At 41.6% G+C, this 15,359-nt stretch overlaps 1 protein-coding gene across 1 annotated transcript in view; it reads right to left on the bottom strand.

The window, feature by feature from the left end:
* Positions 1 to 15,294, bottom strand: part of LOC126395896 (substance-P receptor-like) — a 21,118-nt gene extending 5,824 nt beyond the window's left edge. Inside the window, exons 1-6 of the mRNA XM_050053676.1 lie at positions 14,891 to 15,294; positions 10,638 to 10,813; positions 8,006 to 8,200; positions 3,096 to 3,246; positions 2,738 to 2,934; positions 2,490 to 2,586 (exon numbers count right to left, since the gene is read on the bottom strand). Coding sequence (XP_049909633.1) covers positions 2,490 to 2,586; positions 2,738 to 2,934; positions 3,096 to 3,246; positions 8,006 to 8,200; positions 10,638 to 10,813; positions 14,891 to 15,127 — 1,053 coding nt within the window. The 5' untranslated portion in view covers positions 15,128 to 15,294. The remainder of the gene's footprint in view (positions 1 to 2,489; positions 2,587 to 2,737; positions 2,935 to 3,095; positions 3,247 to 8,005; positions 8,201 to 10,637; positions 10,814 to 14,890) is intronic.
* Between the last annotated feature and the right edge of the window lie 65 nt (positions 15,295 to 15,359).

Here is a 15,359-nt window from a genome sequence, read left to right as displayed (position 1 = left end):
ATATTTTCACATTTTTAACAATGCAATTTAAAAGTTTTGATTTTTATTGATAACCTACATTTACCAACAACAAAAAGACTACATTTAGCACCAAAAAAATATGTAAAAAAATAAATAAATAAAAATAATTAAAAAAAAGTAAATTAAAAAACGAATATCGAATACCAAATTTTCATAATGAATACCTACCCATAGAAACGAATATTCGAATATCCGAATATTTGGGTACAGCCCATATCTCGACATTGGCGTTAGCTAGGTAACTAATGCAACGGTATGTCAACAGAGGGTTGACTACACGGTGGACTCACTAGCAACTTTCGAGCACGGTCTCACTCTGAAGTCGTCGAAATCCAGCGCTTGGGCAGTGACTTGCGGCGTCAGAAACCAACAAAAAAAGGCATCCTTTAACGTTGGCATGATACACGGCCAGTTGCCTTTATAGTTTAACGGCGCCCAGTGGAGTCAGAGGAACACGCTGCAGGACAAGGACGAAAGTTAAGGCAGCAAACGTCCAAGTGGGGAAGGAGGGATGCTGCATGGGTTTGACAAGCACCGACTTTACCCCGAGAGAGATTGTTCCTTGTCATACTCATGCAAGACTTTCCAATGTTTACTGCGGACTGCTTCCTTGTAGCTGACCTCGCCTGTCTCTGACTTCCCTGTTTCGTCTGCTCCCCGGTATGCCACTCTGCTTTCTGTCCCGAGAGCTCTGCTGCCGCCTTCCTGCTTCCTGTTTCCCTGTTTCCTGTGGCTGTTTGGATAGATTGTCACCCAACACTCCCAAGTGAGTTTACTGGTTCAACTATCTATGGACCTCTGTGCTGTGGATTGCTTCGCAGTGTGGCTGCACATTCCACTTTTGTGTATGCACCATGGACTCCACTCATCATCGCCGCTGTCAAGACCCTCGCTGCCTACAGTCGGCTCTGCTCAGGTGTGTTGGCTTCTCCTGTGCGTACTCTTGGTTCAGGACTCCCTGCTCGTCAGACATTGCCTTCTGCCTACTCCCTCACAGTACCGTTGCACACATTCGAACTGTTTGCTGTTTGTGTGCATCCAGCAGACGCCACTGACTCACCAGCTCTCTGCTTGGACTTTCCATGTCCACATACGACGTGCAAGGTACCCTGGGTGCTTTGGTTGTTGATGTTCTGAGACACCATGTCAAGTTCTCTTCTTTCAAAATACACTGTCGTTTTCAAATGAACCACAACAACAACACAAAAGGAAGTGGTTAGGTTTAGGCAACAAAAGCACGTGGTTGGATTTAGGCAACAAAAGCACGTGGTTAGGTTTAGGCAACAAAAGCGCATGGTTAGGTTTAGGCAACAAAAGCGCGTGGTTAGGTTTAGGCAACAAAAACATGTGGTAAGGTTTAGGCAACAAAAACATGTTGTTAGGCTTAGGCGACAAAAGCACATGGTTAGATTTAGGCGACAAAAGCACGTGGTTAGGTTTCGGCAACAAAAGCGTGTGGTTAGGTTTCGGCAACAAAAGCGCATGGTTAGGTTTAGGCAACAAAAGGACATGGTTAGGTTTAGACAACAAAAGGAAGTGGTTAGGTTTAGGCAACAAAAGCATGTGGTTAGGTTTTGGCAACAAAAGGACGTGGTTAGGTTTAGGCAACAAAAAGAAGTGGTTAGGTTTAGGCAACAAAAACATGTGGTTAGGTTTTGGCAACAAAAGGACATGGTTAGGTTTAGGCAACAAAAGGAAGTGGTTAGGTTTAGGCAACAAAAGCATGTGGTTAGGTTTAGGCAACAAAAGGACATGGTTAGGTTTCGGCAACAAAAGGAAGTGGTTAGGTTTAGGCAACAAAAGCATGTGGTTAGGTTTAGGCAACAAAAGGACATGGTTAGGTTTCGGCAACAAAAGGAAGTGGTTAGGTTTAGGCAACAAAAGGAAGTGGTTAGGTTTAGGCAACAAAAGCATGTGGTTAGGTTTCGGCAACAAAAGGAAGTGGTTAGGTTTAGGCAACAAAAACATGTGGTTAGGTTTTGGCAACAAAAGGACATGGTTAGGTTTAGGCAACAAAACCACATGCTTTAGGAAAAAAGAAGAGGGTTTGGTTTTATAATGTTACGCGAACACCGCTCTCTAGGATGAAAGTCAGTGTTTGTTGGACCCATCCACCACCCGTCATGCCAGCCCCTCTCGGACTTTCGCCGCCTTAACTTTTGTCCTTTTTCCGCTGCGTTTCTCCCTGACGCCGCCGGGTGCCATCAACTATAACAGCAACTGGCCGCATATCATGCTGATGTTAAAGGACGCCTTTCTTTGTAGGTTTCTGACACTGCAAGTCACTGCCCAAGTGCCATATTTTGATGACTTCAGAGTGAGACCGGGCTCGACGAAAAGTTGGTATTCGACACCCCAGGAATAAGAATGGCCTGGCGTGAGGGTAAAATGATGCACATTGTTGTTTTCATTCTATTCCACTGATCAACAGACTCGTCATCCTCTTGATCTGTTTCTCTTGAACTCACCTGTGTTTGCAGGTAACGCGGTGACTTGAGCTCCAGCTCCTCCTTGGCGACAGTTGGAGCACAGCAACAAAACACCTGCTGGAAACCTGCTCTGAACCTGCCGGACGGAAGACAAATATGTCGTAACAGGATGGATTAAACAGGCAGGATTACAGACACAAACACAGATTACACACGAGCAGACAGAGAAACAGATCAACATCCACACAGACAGGCAGCTAGTCATTTTTACAACCAGGCTTTCCTACCTGCTGTTGAGGCAGTAGTAGATGATCGGGTTGTACATGGTGGAGCTCATGGCCAGCCACATGATGGCCAGGTACACCTGCTGGATGTAGCGCTCTTCGAATAAATCGGGGAAGAACTGGTGCAGTAGGAAGTAGATGTGATAGGGCAGCCAGCAGACAGCGAACGTACACACAACCACGATCATCATCTTCACCACCTGCCACAGGGAAACACAGACAGAGTGCACGCTGGGTTTAAAATAATCTGTCAGTGTTTTGTTTTTTTCACGTGGGGATTAAAAAACCATTAAATTAAATGATAGTGTTTAGTATGGCCACAACTTGTGTGTGTGTGTGTGTGGGTGTGTGTTTGCATCACCTTGCGTTTGGCAGTCAGCTGCTCTTTGTAGTGCTCCGAAGAGTCTCCAGGAATCTCACTCGCCCAGAGGGTGACACCCACGATCGTGTACGCACATCCCATAATGCAGAGGGGCAAGAAGTAGATCAGCAGTGTCACACACACGTAGTATCTGGGAAATAAGAGACGGAGGAATAAGATATTAATAATGTGTTGTGACTTGCACTCGAAGTACTGCCAGTAATTATGCATGCTGCATAGTGTGTAATGTTATTTAGCTGAATGTGTCTTCAGGCTGCGCGGGATTAAATATTTAACAAACCGGCAAACTGATCACAGGCTTGAGCTCACTCTGTCTGACAGTGGTATTAATAGTAATAATTATAACCATGGTTTGATAATGCCATCGAGGACACTGTGTTACGTCTCCTTCGAGGTCCAGACCAGGACTGTTCTTTCCATTTTTGTAAAGTGAAATGACATTTTTTGTATAGAATAGACAACCCAAACACTAACTCTAGATAGGGACATTTGTGTTATCTTGTCAGCCACTGTAAAACACAGATTTGTAACGTGTAAAGTGTTTTTACTGGTTTAAATCACCAGGTCTGTTTGTTTTGGAGAGGAAGAGACCTCTGCAGATAATTTAGCTCCAAGTAAAAACCCCCTGAGCAATTAACACTTAAGGATTCATCTGGAAAACTTTTAGTTGGTTGCAATCTGCAATTCTCACCATTAAACGCCACTAAATTCCCCTAAATCTTACACACTGAACCTTCATGTGTTTGATGCCCAAAATTTCCTGAGGAAAATCTGAAATGAACTGAAGAATGAACAGATCATTTTAGGACGTGATTCAGTTCAATTTGTTTACCCAAAAGATGTTATTTTGAATGAAACGTTTACAAACAACACAACGCTAACACCTGCAGAACAAACATTTTTTATGCTGTATTCCGACGGCTGATTATTTGAAAACAATAGCTGTCTGAAAAATGACCCCCTGGACTGAAAGGCTACTTTTACGACAGCCCGTTTATCCCAAAAACAAACAATCATTCCTCTGAAATCCCTTCACTAGAACTAGATACAGCATTTGAGCCCCATGAAAGTTGCGCATGAACTACCGTGTATAAAATTACCCAGATGATCGGTGCTACTTCCGCACTGTGTTGCCCATAGATCAGGCGCACTAGAGATTTACAGCGGCTGAGTGCGACCAAGTGCGGGCGAGTGTCTCACTTCTGCTGGCCGAACCGCTAACTTCTGGTTTAGCATTCTGCTAACTTGAATAGAATGATACAATGATTGAATCTTGAGGCTCTACAAGACTTTCCAAATGTAATTGGACTGAATGGATCAAATGTTGATGGTGGGTTTTGACGCTCAGAAAAAATTATCCGCTGATTTACAAATGCCTTTCACAATGTAAATCTATGGGTAAAAAGTATTTCTGGGCCACAGGGAATTATGTGACGGACCCCGGGTATTGCAAAGCTATTGTTTGGCCACTACGAAAAATTGCTTCTAAGCCCGACGTACTTCCTGGGGACTGCTGTAATCAATCTTTTCTTTTTTACCCTCTATAGTGAAGCCATCCTGCTCTGCCTCTGATTAGCTTACCCTGATTTTATCACCCAAACCAAGTTCACCTCTCTTGCCTAAACCTAATTAACCAAACTAACAAGGGCAACTAGTACTAGTCAATCCGAGGCAGAGTAGGGCAGGTAAACTGGCTCTGAGGAAGGTCTGATGATCTGTGTGGGAGAGTGTGTATTTTTGGAGCAATGGGCGCTTGTGTTTGGAACCATGGCTTGTTGGACAAATAGGCTTTATGTCCAATGGGACGTGTTGGTGAAGGTTCTCAGTAATCTTAAGTGCTACATCGTAGGTAACTGGACTTACTTGAGTTTCTTGAAGACGTTCCACCTCTCTTCCAAGAGGCAGAACTGAAGAAACCTCTTGGATGAGAGGCGAAACGTCTTCAAGAAACTCAAGCAAGCCCAGTTGCCTATGATATAGCACTTACGATGTCTAATGGGCCATTTTTCAAACAAATAGGTTTGGAATAATGAACCGTCAAGAATGGGCAGTTCCTACTGTACTTTGTGTTTACTGCCAATCAGCTAAGTTAGCATGCTAACATGCCAAAGTAAGATGGTGAACATTGTAAACATCATGTAAGCGCATGCTGACATTAGCATTTAGCTCAAAGCTTGTTGTCTGAGTGTGTTCTACTATGTGAACTCTTTACAATCACAGCAAACTGAGATCTTAGATGACGGACTTCATGCATACATTCATTAACACACACACACACTCGAATACACACACCAACATGGAAGTGATTTCTCATCTCCTTTTCTGCAAAGAGACCAGCTAAAGAAATCCAGACCACTAAATAAAAGATGCTTTAATTTGCAGAGAGGTTGAGAAGGTGTGTTGGGGACGCGCTCATAATAAGACTCATTTTGGAGGCAAATTTGTCAAATGCCCCTTTTCCTGTTTTAGCTCCACAGATTATTTCCAGAAGAAATTGAGGACGATCCTCGCAGACAGATTCATCACCTGAACAGGAGTCATTTCAGCTGCAGGGTCTATTTTTTCATATATTAAATTAATCCCTCACAGAGTGATTATTGCACTGATTCATCCAGGCTGCAGCATCCCTGCAGCAGCAGGTATCCTGTCCGGTGTGAGATGACGAGATCAAACCTTATTAATGTGTGCTGCAGCCACAGGATATATGTAATAAGCGTGGAATAATGTCATCAAATACTTGACAGACCAGCGGCAAAAACAGAGGAAGAACTGAACCCTCAGAGCAGAATAGTTTGTTTACTTTAGTGTGAGTTATTATTCTGAATACTGATGGAGCAGGTTCAAAATGGACACCACGTTCACACCACGCTCACCCCCCCCCCCCACCCCACCCCACACACACACACACACCTCTGTGTCGTTGATAAGCGAAATCTGTGTTTTACTCAAATTTCCTGACATTGTCCCCTGGATATGATGCACACAGTTGTTTGTAACTCCACTCTGCACAACACAGAAACACAACGCAGCACTACTAGCAGCAATGAACAGCGTTAACCTCCTTTTTTTCTTTTAAATGTGGTTAAAACAAGCAGAACCGATTCTGCCACACATCGTCATGTTATCCATGTCATCATCTTTTGCTCCTCTGTTTGCAGGAGCTCTACATGCTGTCATGAGCTCAGCCTCCTGCACCCAAAGTGATGTCAAAACTTTCATTTATATTTGCCAACGCAGCCTCCACAATTCTTGACTGGAGGAAAGGCAGAAACAAGGCGTGGAGAAAACAGGGGGACGTTCACTCTCAAAATGTTGTACGCTGTTTTACTATGGTTTACAGTTTGAAAGACATTCTTTGAAACGATGTGAAACAAGCTTCGAAGTCTGTTTTCTCTCTTTTGGTGTGTGAGTCAGAGGTCTTGCCTAATCAGCACTGGCTTGTATATAAATAAATGTCCAGTAGATCTTTACTTATCTACATTTTTTGTTTACATTTCAAGCTTGCTTTGGCAATGTGAACACATTTTCCAGGCTGATAAAGCCCCTTTTAATTGCTATGTACAAGGGAAGGAGTGATATTAAACACATGGCATGTTGTGCAAGATATTTTGGAATAGAACGGCAACAAGCCCCTGAATCTTATTTTGCTACTTTCCCATTTGTATCAGGATACTCTGCCAAATTTCATACTTGTATGACTATTTGTGCCATGGTAGTGCCCTAATATTTGCATTTACATCATTTCGCCAGAAACACGTCCCAAAAAAGGGGTTTTGGGCCCCGAGACCAAACGACCTCAAGCTGGGGGTACTCATTATCAACTTGTGATGGCCCAAGGTACAGGCTAACAGGAAATAATAATAAAAAAAGGTAGCAGAAAACATCATGACGGCTAGAACTGGCTCCTGGCCTGTTAACCCCACCGTACTCAAAAGCTCTTTTTAAATAGGAATTGTACAAATTTGCAGGAAAGCCCAATCAGTCTTTTTTCAGCATTGGCAGTATAAAAGCAAAATCAGGGAGTGCAGCAAAATGCCACCTACCTACTTNTTCCTGCTATCAGCTGTTTCGCTGTTTACCCACGCTAGTGGGTCGCACATGCGGCGTCATCAACAGCTCCTCCCACAAGTCATCAACAGGCCCTCCCGTGGCGGAAGGCTGCCTCGGTCTTTTTAAACCAAAAAGGTTCCACCAATATGTCTACCCTACGAGGCGGAAAATTGGGCACCTCGGATCGACTCGCCAATCTGGCTCTGTGTGTCTAAACGCTCGCAGCTTGCCGGCAAAACGGCTCAACATTCGCCAAAAATCTGGCAGTGTAAAAGGGGCTAAAGACAGTGCGCTTGCATTATACAACAGAGTGTTCAATGCACTACTGTGTTCGTTTGAATTTTACTATGCTTTGCACCCTAAGTGACCTAAAAAATCAAATAATGACATGAACGTTGCATCAATCTTCTCCTCTCACTCTTGCAGGAAACTTGAAAATGTTGAACTACACCTTTAAAGCAGTGGTTCCCAACTGGTGGGTCTTGGGTCCGTTCTGAATGGACCACAAGTGACTTGCAAACGTGCCAAATTTTTTAAAGGACACACTTTATTTTGAAGTACAGTGAATTTCTGGCACAAAGCTTTTATTTTGAAGTGACTAACAGACAGCTACTTGACAGACAGCAAGCTAGCTGGACGACATGACCAAACTCAAATATGACACTAAACATATATAACTGTATGGACCTCTAACTGATGACTTAAGAGAAATCTGGACCCTGTGGCTGACCAGCTGGGAGCCACTGGTTTAAAGCTTGAGAGGAAACAACACCTTCGTCTGCTGTCGGTTCAGGTTTACAGAGGCTCTGTGTTCTGCTTTGTCCCCCTCAGGTACTCACATCTTCTTGAAGTCCACCGAGGTGTACTCAGGCCAGTCAATGTAGCAGACTGTGCGTCCAGGCAGCAGCGCGGTGGATGAGAAGTAGTACTGAGGGAAGGCCAGAAGCAGAGCCAGCACCCAGATCACAGTGATCACCACGCGGGTCTCTGTAGATGTCAGCCTCTGCTGCAGGGGGTGGATGATCGCCATGTATCTGAAGACGTGGGGAGATATTCTGTTACGTTCAGGTGAGTTTGCATGTTTTGTTTATGTAATTTACATATTTGCCATCCATTTCCCAAAGCATTGATTTCCCTGGTATCTCTCAGGCAGCCATTGGTTTCTGTTCATTTCACCACAGTGTGAAAATCAACCAGAAGAGACAGTGCCTGGGAACGAGACAAATCTACCAGCTCATGTCTTATTTGCTCTGGCAGATGCATCTGATCCCCTCCGCCTTGGACAGATTTCAAGCAACTTGGGATAAATCACAATTGTTTATCAAATATGGGGTGTGTTTGAGACAGTGACTATAAAGAGGAGTGTCGCTGAGGCATTTTCAAAGATCCTGTTTCAAATTATTTAATAGAGTGAGTAAAAACACCTTTTATCTCCAAATTCTGATGCAAAAATGGCAACTGTGTCAGTACGTAATGTGATGACTCCCAACCATGTTTCCTCTCCTAAACCTAATCTACATAACTTTCTGTTAAGTACGTAACGTTCCCTTGAATATGTAACTTTCCATAGTACATAACGAGATGACTCCCATGTTTCTTTTTTAAATCCAACCTTTGTAACTTGACTTGCTGAAACCAAAACTTCATCACATGGCTTTAGTAAATTACTTGTCTAAACCTAACCTCCATAACTTTACATTAATTACGTAACTGCACGTTGAGGACATAACGTCATTCATCATGATTTTTCGGATATTTTCTAAATATTTGTCGGACATTTTATTAACATTTTTCAGATATTTTATTAATAATATTTCGGACATTTTATGAATAATTTCTCTGACATTTCCATATTTTTTCGGACATTTTATTTACATTTGTCAGAACTTTTATTTATATTTTTCAAACATTTATTAATAATATTTCGGACATTTTATTAATAATTTTTCGGACATTTTATCATTCATTTTTTGGACATTTTATCATTATTAGTCAGACATTTTATTAATAATATTTCCGACATTTTATTAATAATTCTTTGGACATTTTATCATTATTAGTTGGACATTTTGTTAATAATATTTCGGACATTTTATCAATAATTTTTTCGACATTTTATCAACATTTTGTCGGACATTTAATTAATAATATTTTGGACATTTTATTAATATTTTTTCTGACATTTTATTAATCATTTTTCGGACATTTTATCATTATTAGTCGGACATTTTAATAGTAATTTTTCTGACATTTTATCAATATTTTGTCGGACATTTTATCATTATTAGTCAGACATTTTATTAATAATATTTCAGAGTTTTTATTAATCATTTTTTGGACATTTTATCATTATTAGTTGGACATTTTATTAATAATATTTCTGACATTTTATCAATCATTTTTTCGACATTTTATCAACATTTTGTCAGACATTTTATTAATACTTTTATCGAAAGGTCAGTTTCTTTGTCACAGTGTTTTTGTCTGCTTTTAATTAACTTTTCTTGCTTTCTGACAGGACACTCTGACATACCAGATGTCACTGCATGCTCACTGCGCATGCACCAAAGATGGTCGCTATGGTCACTGCTTGCAACCACATCGCCATGTGAGATTAAGAACATTAAGTATAACAATTTTTTTAACATAAAATAAAGGTTTTTTGGAATTACTTAACTAAGTTCCAGGTTTCTACACGTGTCCATGGTATTGTGAGGCAGTTCACAATTGTTAAGTTTATGCCCACTCTCTTCCCTTACAAATGTGTCCTTGTTGATACATCTAACATTTTGATTGGTTAGCTGATGTGACAAGATTACGTATGAGGACAGCAAGTTTTAGCAGGAGTCAGTTAGAAAAGGTTGAACGGCACTTGCGGCTTATTCCGAGCTAGAGACCACAACCCAGCAGAGCTGCCTTCACTGATGTAAATGGCTGTGTGTTCACAGTACTCACCTGCTGAAGTTCAGTAAAGGGCAGAAACCGAAGGTTCGTTGTCGTGTGAAATTATTTCCACCCACACACATCCAGACGGATTAGCTGAGCTTACGTCAGAGGCCGAAAGCGTGACAGTATATTGAAGTCAACTCAAGCATAAAACTAATGTGAGGACTTTAATTGTTCCTTTGTATGTTGAATTTAATGGGCTAAAACATGCTAAAAACACACAAAATAAGTGCTAACATGCTAACTGGTGATAATTGCTAAACATCAGTAAGTTAGCATTGTCACTGTGAGCATGTTAGCTTTTAGTCTTGTTTGCTTTTCTCTTTTTCATAACCTCCCACAGAGCAATGCAGCAGAGAAACTGTGGATTATATTAAATAATGTTTGCTCCATATTGCTCCTATAGTGCCGACTTAGCCTCAAGGTACACACTCTCATTTTGAGTCAGAGATTTCTGGGCTGTGTGGGATTTAAAATGTTTATACATGTTTGTCCCATAACACACACACAGAGTCACACACACACCTGTCCAGAGCGATGGCCGTCATGGAGTAAATGCTGGCGAAAATGGCCGCGATGGGGAAGAAGTTGTGGAAGCGGCAGTAAACCAAACCAAAGTACCACTCGTTGTGAACAGCGTAGGCGAAGTTGATCACTGTGTTGAATGCTGACATGGCCGCCTCGGCAAAGGCCAGGTTCACCTGCAGGAGAGTGAGTGAAGAGGTTAATGTATTCATAATTAATCCTCAGACATACAACCAGGCACTGCTGGAAGGTGCAGTCAAGTCACAGTCAGCAGATAAAGCCATTGCTCTGCATTATGGGCAGATTATCAGACAGTGGACCTCTGGGCACAGACAGGCAAAGGACCCCACCACCTCTCTGATGTACGAGCGAGACACAGACTTTGTGGTGGTTTTGCATCATTTTTAGATGCTATGCATCTTTTTGTAGTTTGTAGTCAAATTTTGTTTTGTGTCTCTTCAGGTTTGTGTCGTTTTGTAGTTGTTTTGTGTCTTTGTGTGGTTGTTTTGTGTCTTTGTGTGGTTGTTTTGTGTCTCTTTGTTGTCTTTTTATGTCTCCTTGTGGTTGTTTTGAGTCTCTTTGTAGTTTTTCAGGTCTCTTTGAGGTAATTTTGTGTCTCTTTGTAGTTATTTTGTTTCGTTGCAGTTCCTTTGCATCTCTTTGTGGTCATTTTTAATCTCTTCCTGGTTGGTACATCTTGATTTAATTGACATTTTGCAAGTGAAGGCCAGGGGGCCCCTGACATTTTGGGTCCCTGGACCTCTGTCCAGCAGGCGCCTTCAGTAATCCATCCATGCTCTGCATTATGTGATGAGAGAGAAACGTAGGATGCATGATTTTCTTCTTGCACAGACATATTCACCCAATAACATAAAGACCGTCCTTTGACAATGAGGGTCAGTCTGTCATTTATATCTATTTGCACCACATGTTACTCAACCATGATTTCTGCAGGTTCACCAATAAACTAAAGACTTTCCAGGACCATTTAAAACCTATTTCACACTGGCCAAATCAGTAGGAGAATCAGCAAGGACAGTATGACCCATTATTAGTTATTTCTATAGCACATATTTTTCAGTATTCCTAGCAGTAGCTTATATAACAGCGATTCCTCCAGTTTTAATTACTTGGATTTAAAACAACTGGCCGGATTAGCAGCAGAGAATGGATGGATGGATTAAACAATTAATCGACACTAGCCCATTGTGAGAGGATGGGCAGCCTAGTAACTGTAGCAGCAGGAGCAGCAGCAGGGACAGTGTTTGCTGCAGGTCTGATGGTACTGAGTGCTGATTGAACGGCCTCCTGCAGCACAATCCACTGTCACAACTGTCACACTGTCCCAGCAACCTGCAACCAGATACAGCGAGCAAGAGAAGATACATAAGACTTTTTTTAAAAAAATGATCCTTTAATGGCTTTTTTGTTGATGAAATGGAATTCAGTGCCTTTTTAAGACCTGCAGATAGACTGACCCTGCTAACAAACAACTCACTGATCAAACAGGTCACAAAAAAAGGCATGCTGGCTGCTACAAAACCAATGCTTGGGTAGTGACTTCTGTGTCAGACACAGATAAAATAAGCTGTCCTTTCACATTGGCATGACACGTGGCGGGGCGTGGCAGTGTGTAACGGCTCCTGGTGGAGTCAGGGGGAATGTGGCCGGACACCTCTTAAATTAAGGGGCTGAAAAGTCTGAATGGGGAGGTGGGAGGGGTGTTGGATGCGTCCAACAATCACCGACTTCTTTCTCATGAATCGGGCAGCTGTGGCTCAGGAGGTAGAACCAGTCGTCCGTCAATCCCCAGCTCCTCTAGTCCACATGTCAAAGTATCCCTGAACCCCAAATTGCTCCCAATGGCTGCTCCATTGGTGTGTGAGTGCGTGTGAATGGTTACTGAGTAGCATTGGTCACCAGTGTGTGAATGGGTGAATGTGACATGGTGTAAAAGCGCTTTGAGTGGTACGAAGACAAGACAGGCGCGTTACAAGAGCAGTCCATTTACCATTTAAAGCCAAAACCTGGTATTTTTTCTAAACCTAACCAAGTGTGTGTGTTGGCTGAATGTCACCATGTGCGTTCATTGTTGAATAAAAAAAAAAAAGTCAACGTAGTGCTTTTATTTTGAAAGAGACTGTATGTAAACTGTACATTTCCTGTGAAAAAAGAAATGTATTTTGAAAAGACATAGTGCACTTAACAAGCTGAAGCTGACACGGCGTCCCAGAACATCAAAAACAGACGCACCCAGGGTACCTTGCACGTCATATGTAGGCATGAAAAGTTCACGACCAAGTGATGATATGTGACAAGATCGGATTGAGAATGTGTTGGTTTTGTAGCGACCTGTCGCTGTGTTTCCTGTGGGGAAAGTCCCACCAAAACCGGGTATTTTTAACCCAAAACACGATCTTTTCCAAACCATAACTGAGTGTTTTTTGTGCCTAAGCCTAATCACACGTTAACCACAGCGTTGTTAAAATGTAAAGTTTCTCTACATATTAACATACAAACGAAACATATTCCTGGTTTGCATAAATGCACAGTGCTTTTTTTTCTGGCAGTTGGGTTGAACTAAAGCATCTGATTAGCTGGTGAGGACAGGACACAACTGGGAGGACGAGCTGCCTGAGGGGACAAACATCTACTCTCTCTTGTCTCTGGAGAAGAGACAGGTGCTTATCCTGATCAATAGTAACAGCTCACCTATGATACCTATGATATATTATATTATCTTTTCATCTATATGCCAGTCGACGAGGTCCAAGCTCTAACACATTAATAACATTATGAATTTTTTGTATTTGCATCCTTTTTTGGGCTCATATCAAACAAGTCTAAACAAAACATGTAGTATTATCATTAATACATGATACTGTTCTAATTATGCACATTGGTTGCAGGATCAATCATTTTCTGACTTTGAGATAAAGCTGAAAGGATTAGTCAGGTAATAAATTAGTCAGTCGACACAATAATAACTATTTTATCAACTATTTTGATTGTTTATGCAGCACAAATGCCTCAAATTGTTGTTTCTAGCTTCTGTGATTGTGGACATTTGTCATTTGTTTTGGGTCTTTTTGTAGTCCTGTTAGTCTCTTTAAGGTAATTTTGTGTCTAACTGACATAATTTAGTGTCTCTTTGAAGTCATTTTTGGTCTTTTCTGGTCATTTTGTGTCTTTTTGGTGTCATTTTTTGTCTTCCTTTCTTGCTTTGTGTCTTTTTTCCACAGTTTTGTGTCTCTTTTTAGTCATTTTTTGTCTCCTAGTGGTTGTCTTGCTTATCTTTGCAGCTGTTTGGGTCTTTTTTGTGGTCATTTTGCGTGTTATTGGGGTCATTTTATGTCTCTTTGATATATTTTTTTGTCTTCTTTGGTTGTTTTTTGTCTCCTAGTCTCCTTGAGATCATTTTGTGTGTTATTGGGATCATTTCATGTCTCTTTGTTGTAATATTTTGTCTTTGTCTGGTTGTTTTGTGTCGCTTTGTAGCAATTGTGTGTCTCTTTGTGGTTGTCTTGCTTCTTTTTGTAGTTGTTTGGGTCTCTTTGAGGTCATTTTGTTTGTGATTGGGGTCATTTTGTGTCTCTTTGAAGCAATTTTTTGTCTTCTTGTCGTTTTGTGTATTTTATAGGCCGAATGATGATCTTAAAATGTACTGATAATGACTTTATTTATAGAGAGCAATGAGCTTATCCTGATTCAATATGCAAGACTTTGAAGCAGTATTTTCCAGTGATTTAATACACCACGTTCAGTTCTTAATCATCATATAGTGTATAATAGATACATCAAAGTGATGCCAGGTCCTGATGTTTTTTAAGTGGTGAAAACGTTTGATGTTTTTAGGAGTCAAGAGAGTTGCAGTGATCATATTTATTCAGTTAATTAGCTCAGGCATGTGGGAGTCAGTCAGTTGCATTTGTTAGTTTGGTGTACAAATGAATAGAACATGTATTTAAATTAAAGACTGCTTCAGTTTATCATCCCCTCTGTATGGATGGTCATGGATGCATCTGATTTGTGCTGGAGGAGCATCTTCATTTCACGCATGACTAAATTCATGAATGTTTACAGGTGCAAAAATAAAAACCATTATTGTGAGGACACAAATTAAAAGTCATCCATGAGAATCTCCCTAAAGACAAGGGAGCTTAAAACTCTTATCATCAAACAAACCTCACATTCAGGTGAAACATAAATGAATACTTGGAGTTCCTTCAGTCAACACACAGCAGCCTACTCACCAGAAAGTAATTGGTGACGGTCCTCATGCGTTTATGCGCCAGAATAATCCAGATAACCACCATGTTCCCAACCACAGACACCGCCACGATGCTGCAATAGGCGACAGCCCAGAGTGTGATCTGCCACACCGGCTGGATGAACTGGTTGAAGCCATCGCTGCAGTTAACGCACACATTTGTCCCGTTAGTGCCGTTAAAATCGGTGCCGTTGTACAGAGTGTCCATCTTTCCAGGCATCAGTGAGTTGGACGTTTAAAAATAGCTTAGTGTCCTGTTACAGGAACGGATTCCTCTCCAGGAGGATCAGGAGCAGCCCGTGTGTAAACGCAAAGAAGCGCCAATCCACACATTTTGTGCTTGAAGTGTCTTTACGCACCGTGAAGCCGCGCGCTCCTGAGGACATCACCGCACCAAAACGCACGACGCAGCTCGCCAGCCATTGACGTTATTCAGGCTGGTTAACCCCCCC

Source organism: Epinephelus moara, chromosome 9, assembly GCF_006386435.1.
Source record: "Epinephelus moara isolate mb chromosome 9, YSFRI_EMoa_1.0, whole genome shotgun sequence".
In the NCBI taxonomy this organism is placed as follows: Eukaryota; Metazoa; Chordata; class Actinopteri; order Perciformes; family Serranidae; genus Epinephelus; species Epinephelus moara.
The sequence above is the reverse complement of the archived record's forward strand: the minus strand, read 5'-3'. Positions and strand labels throughout refer to the sequence as shown.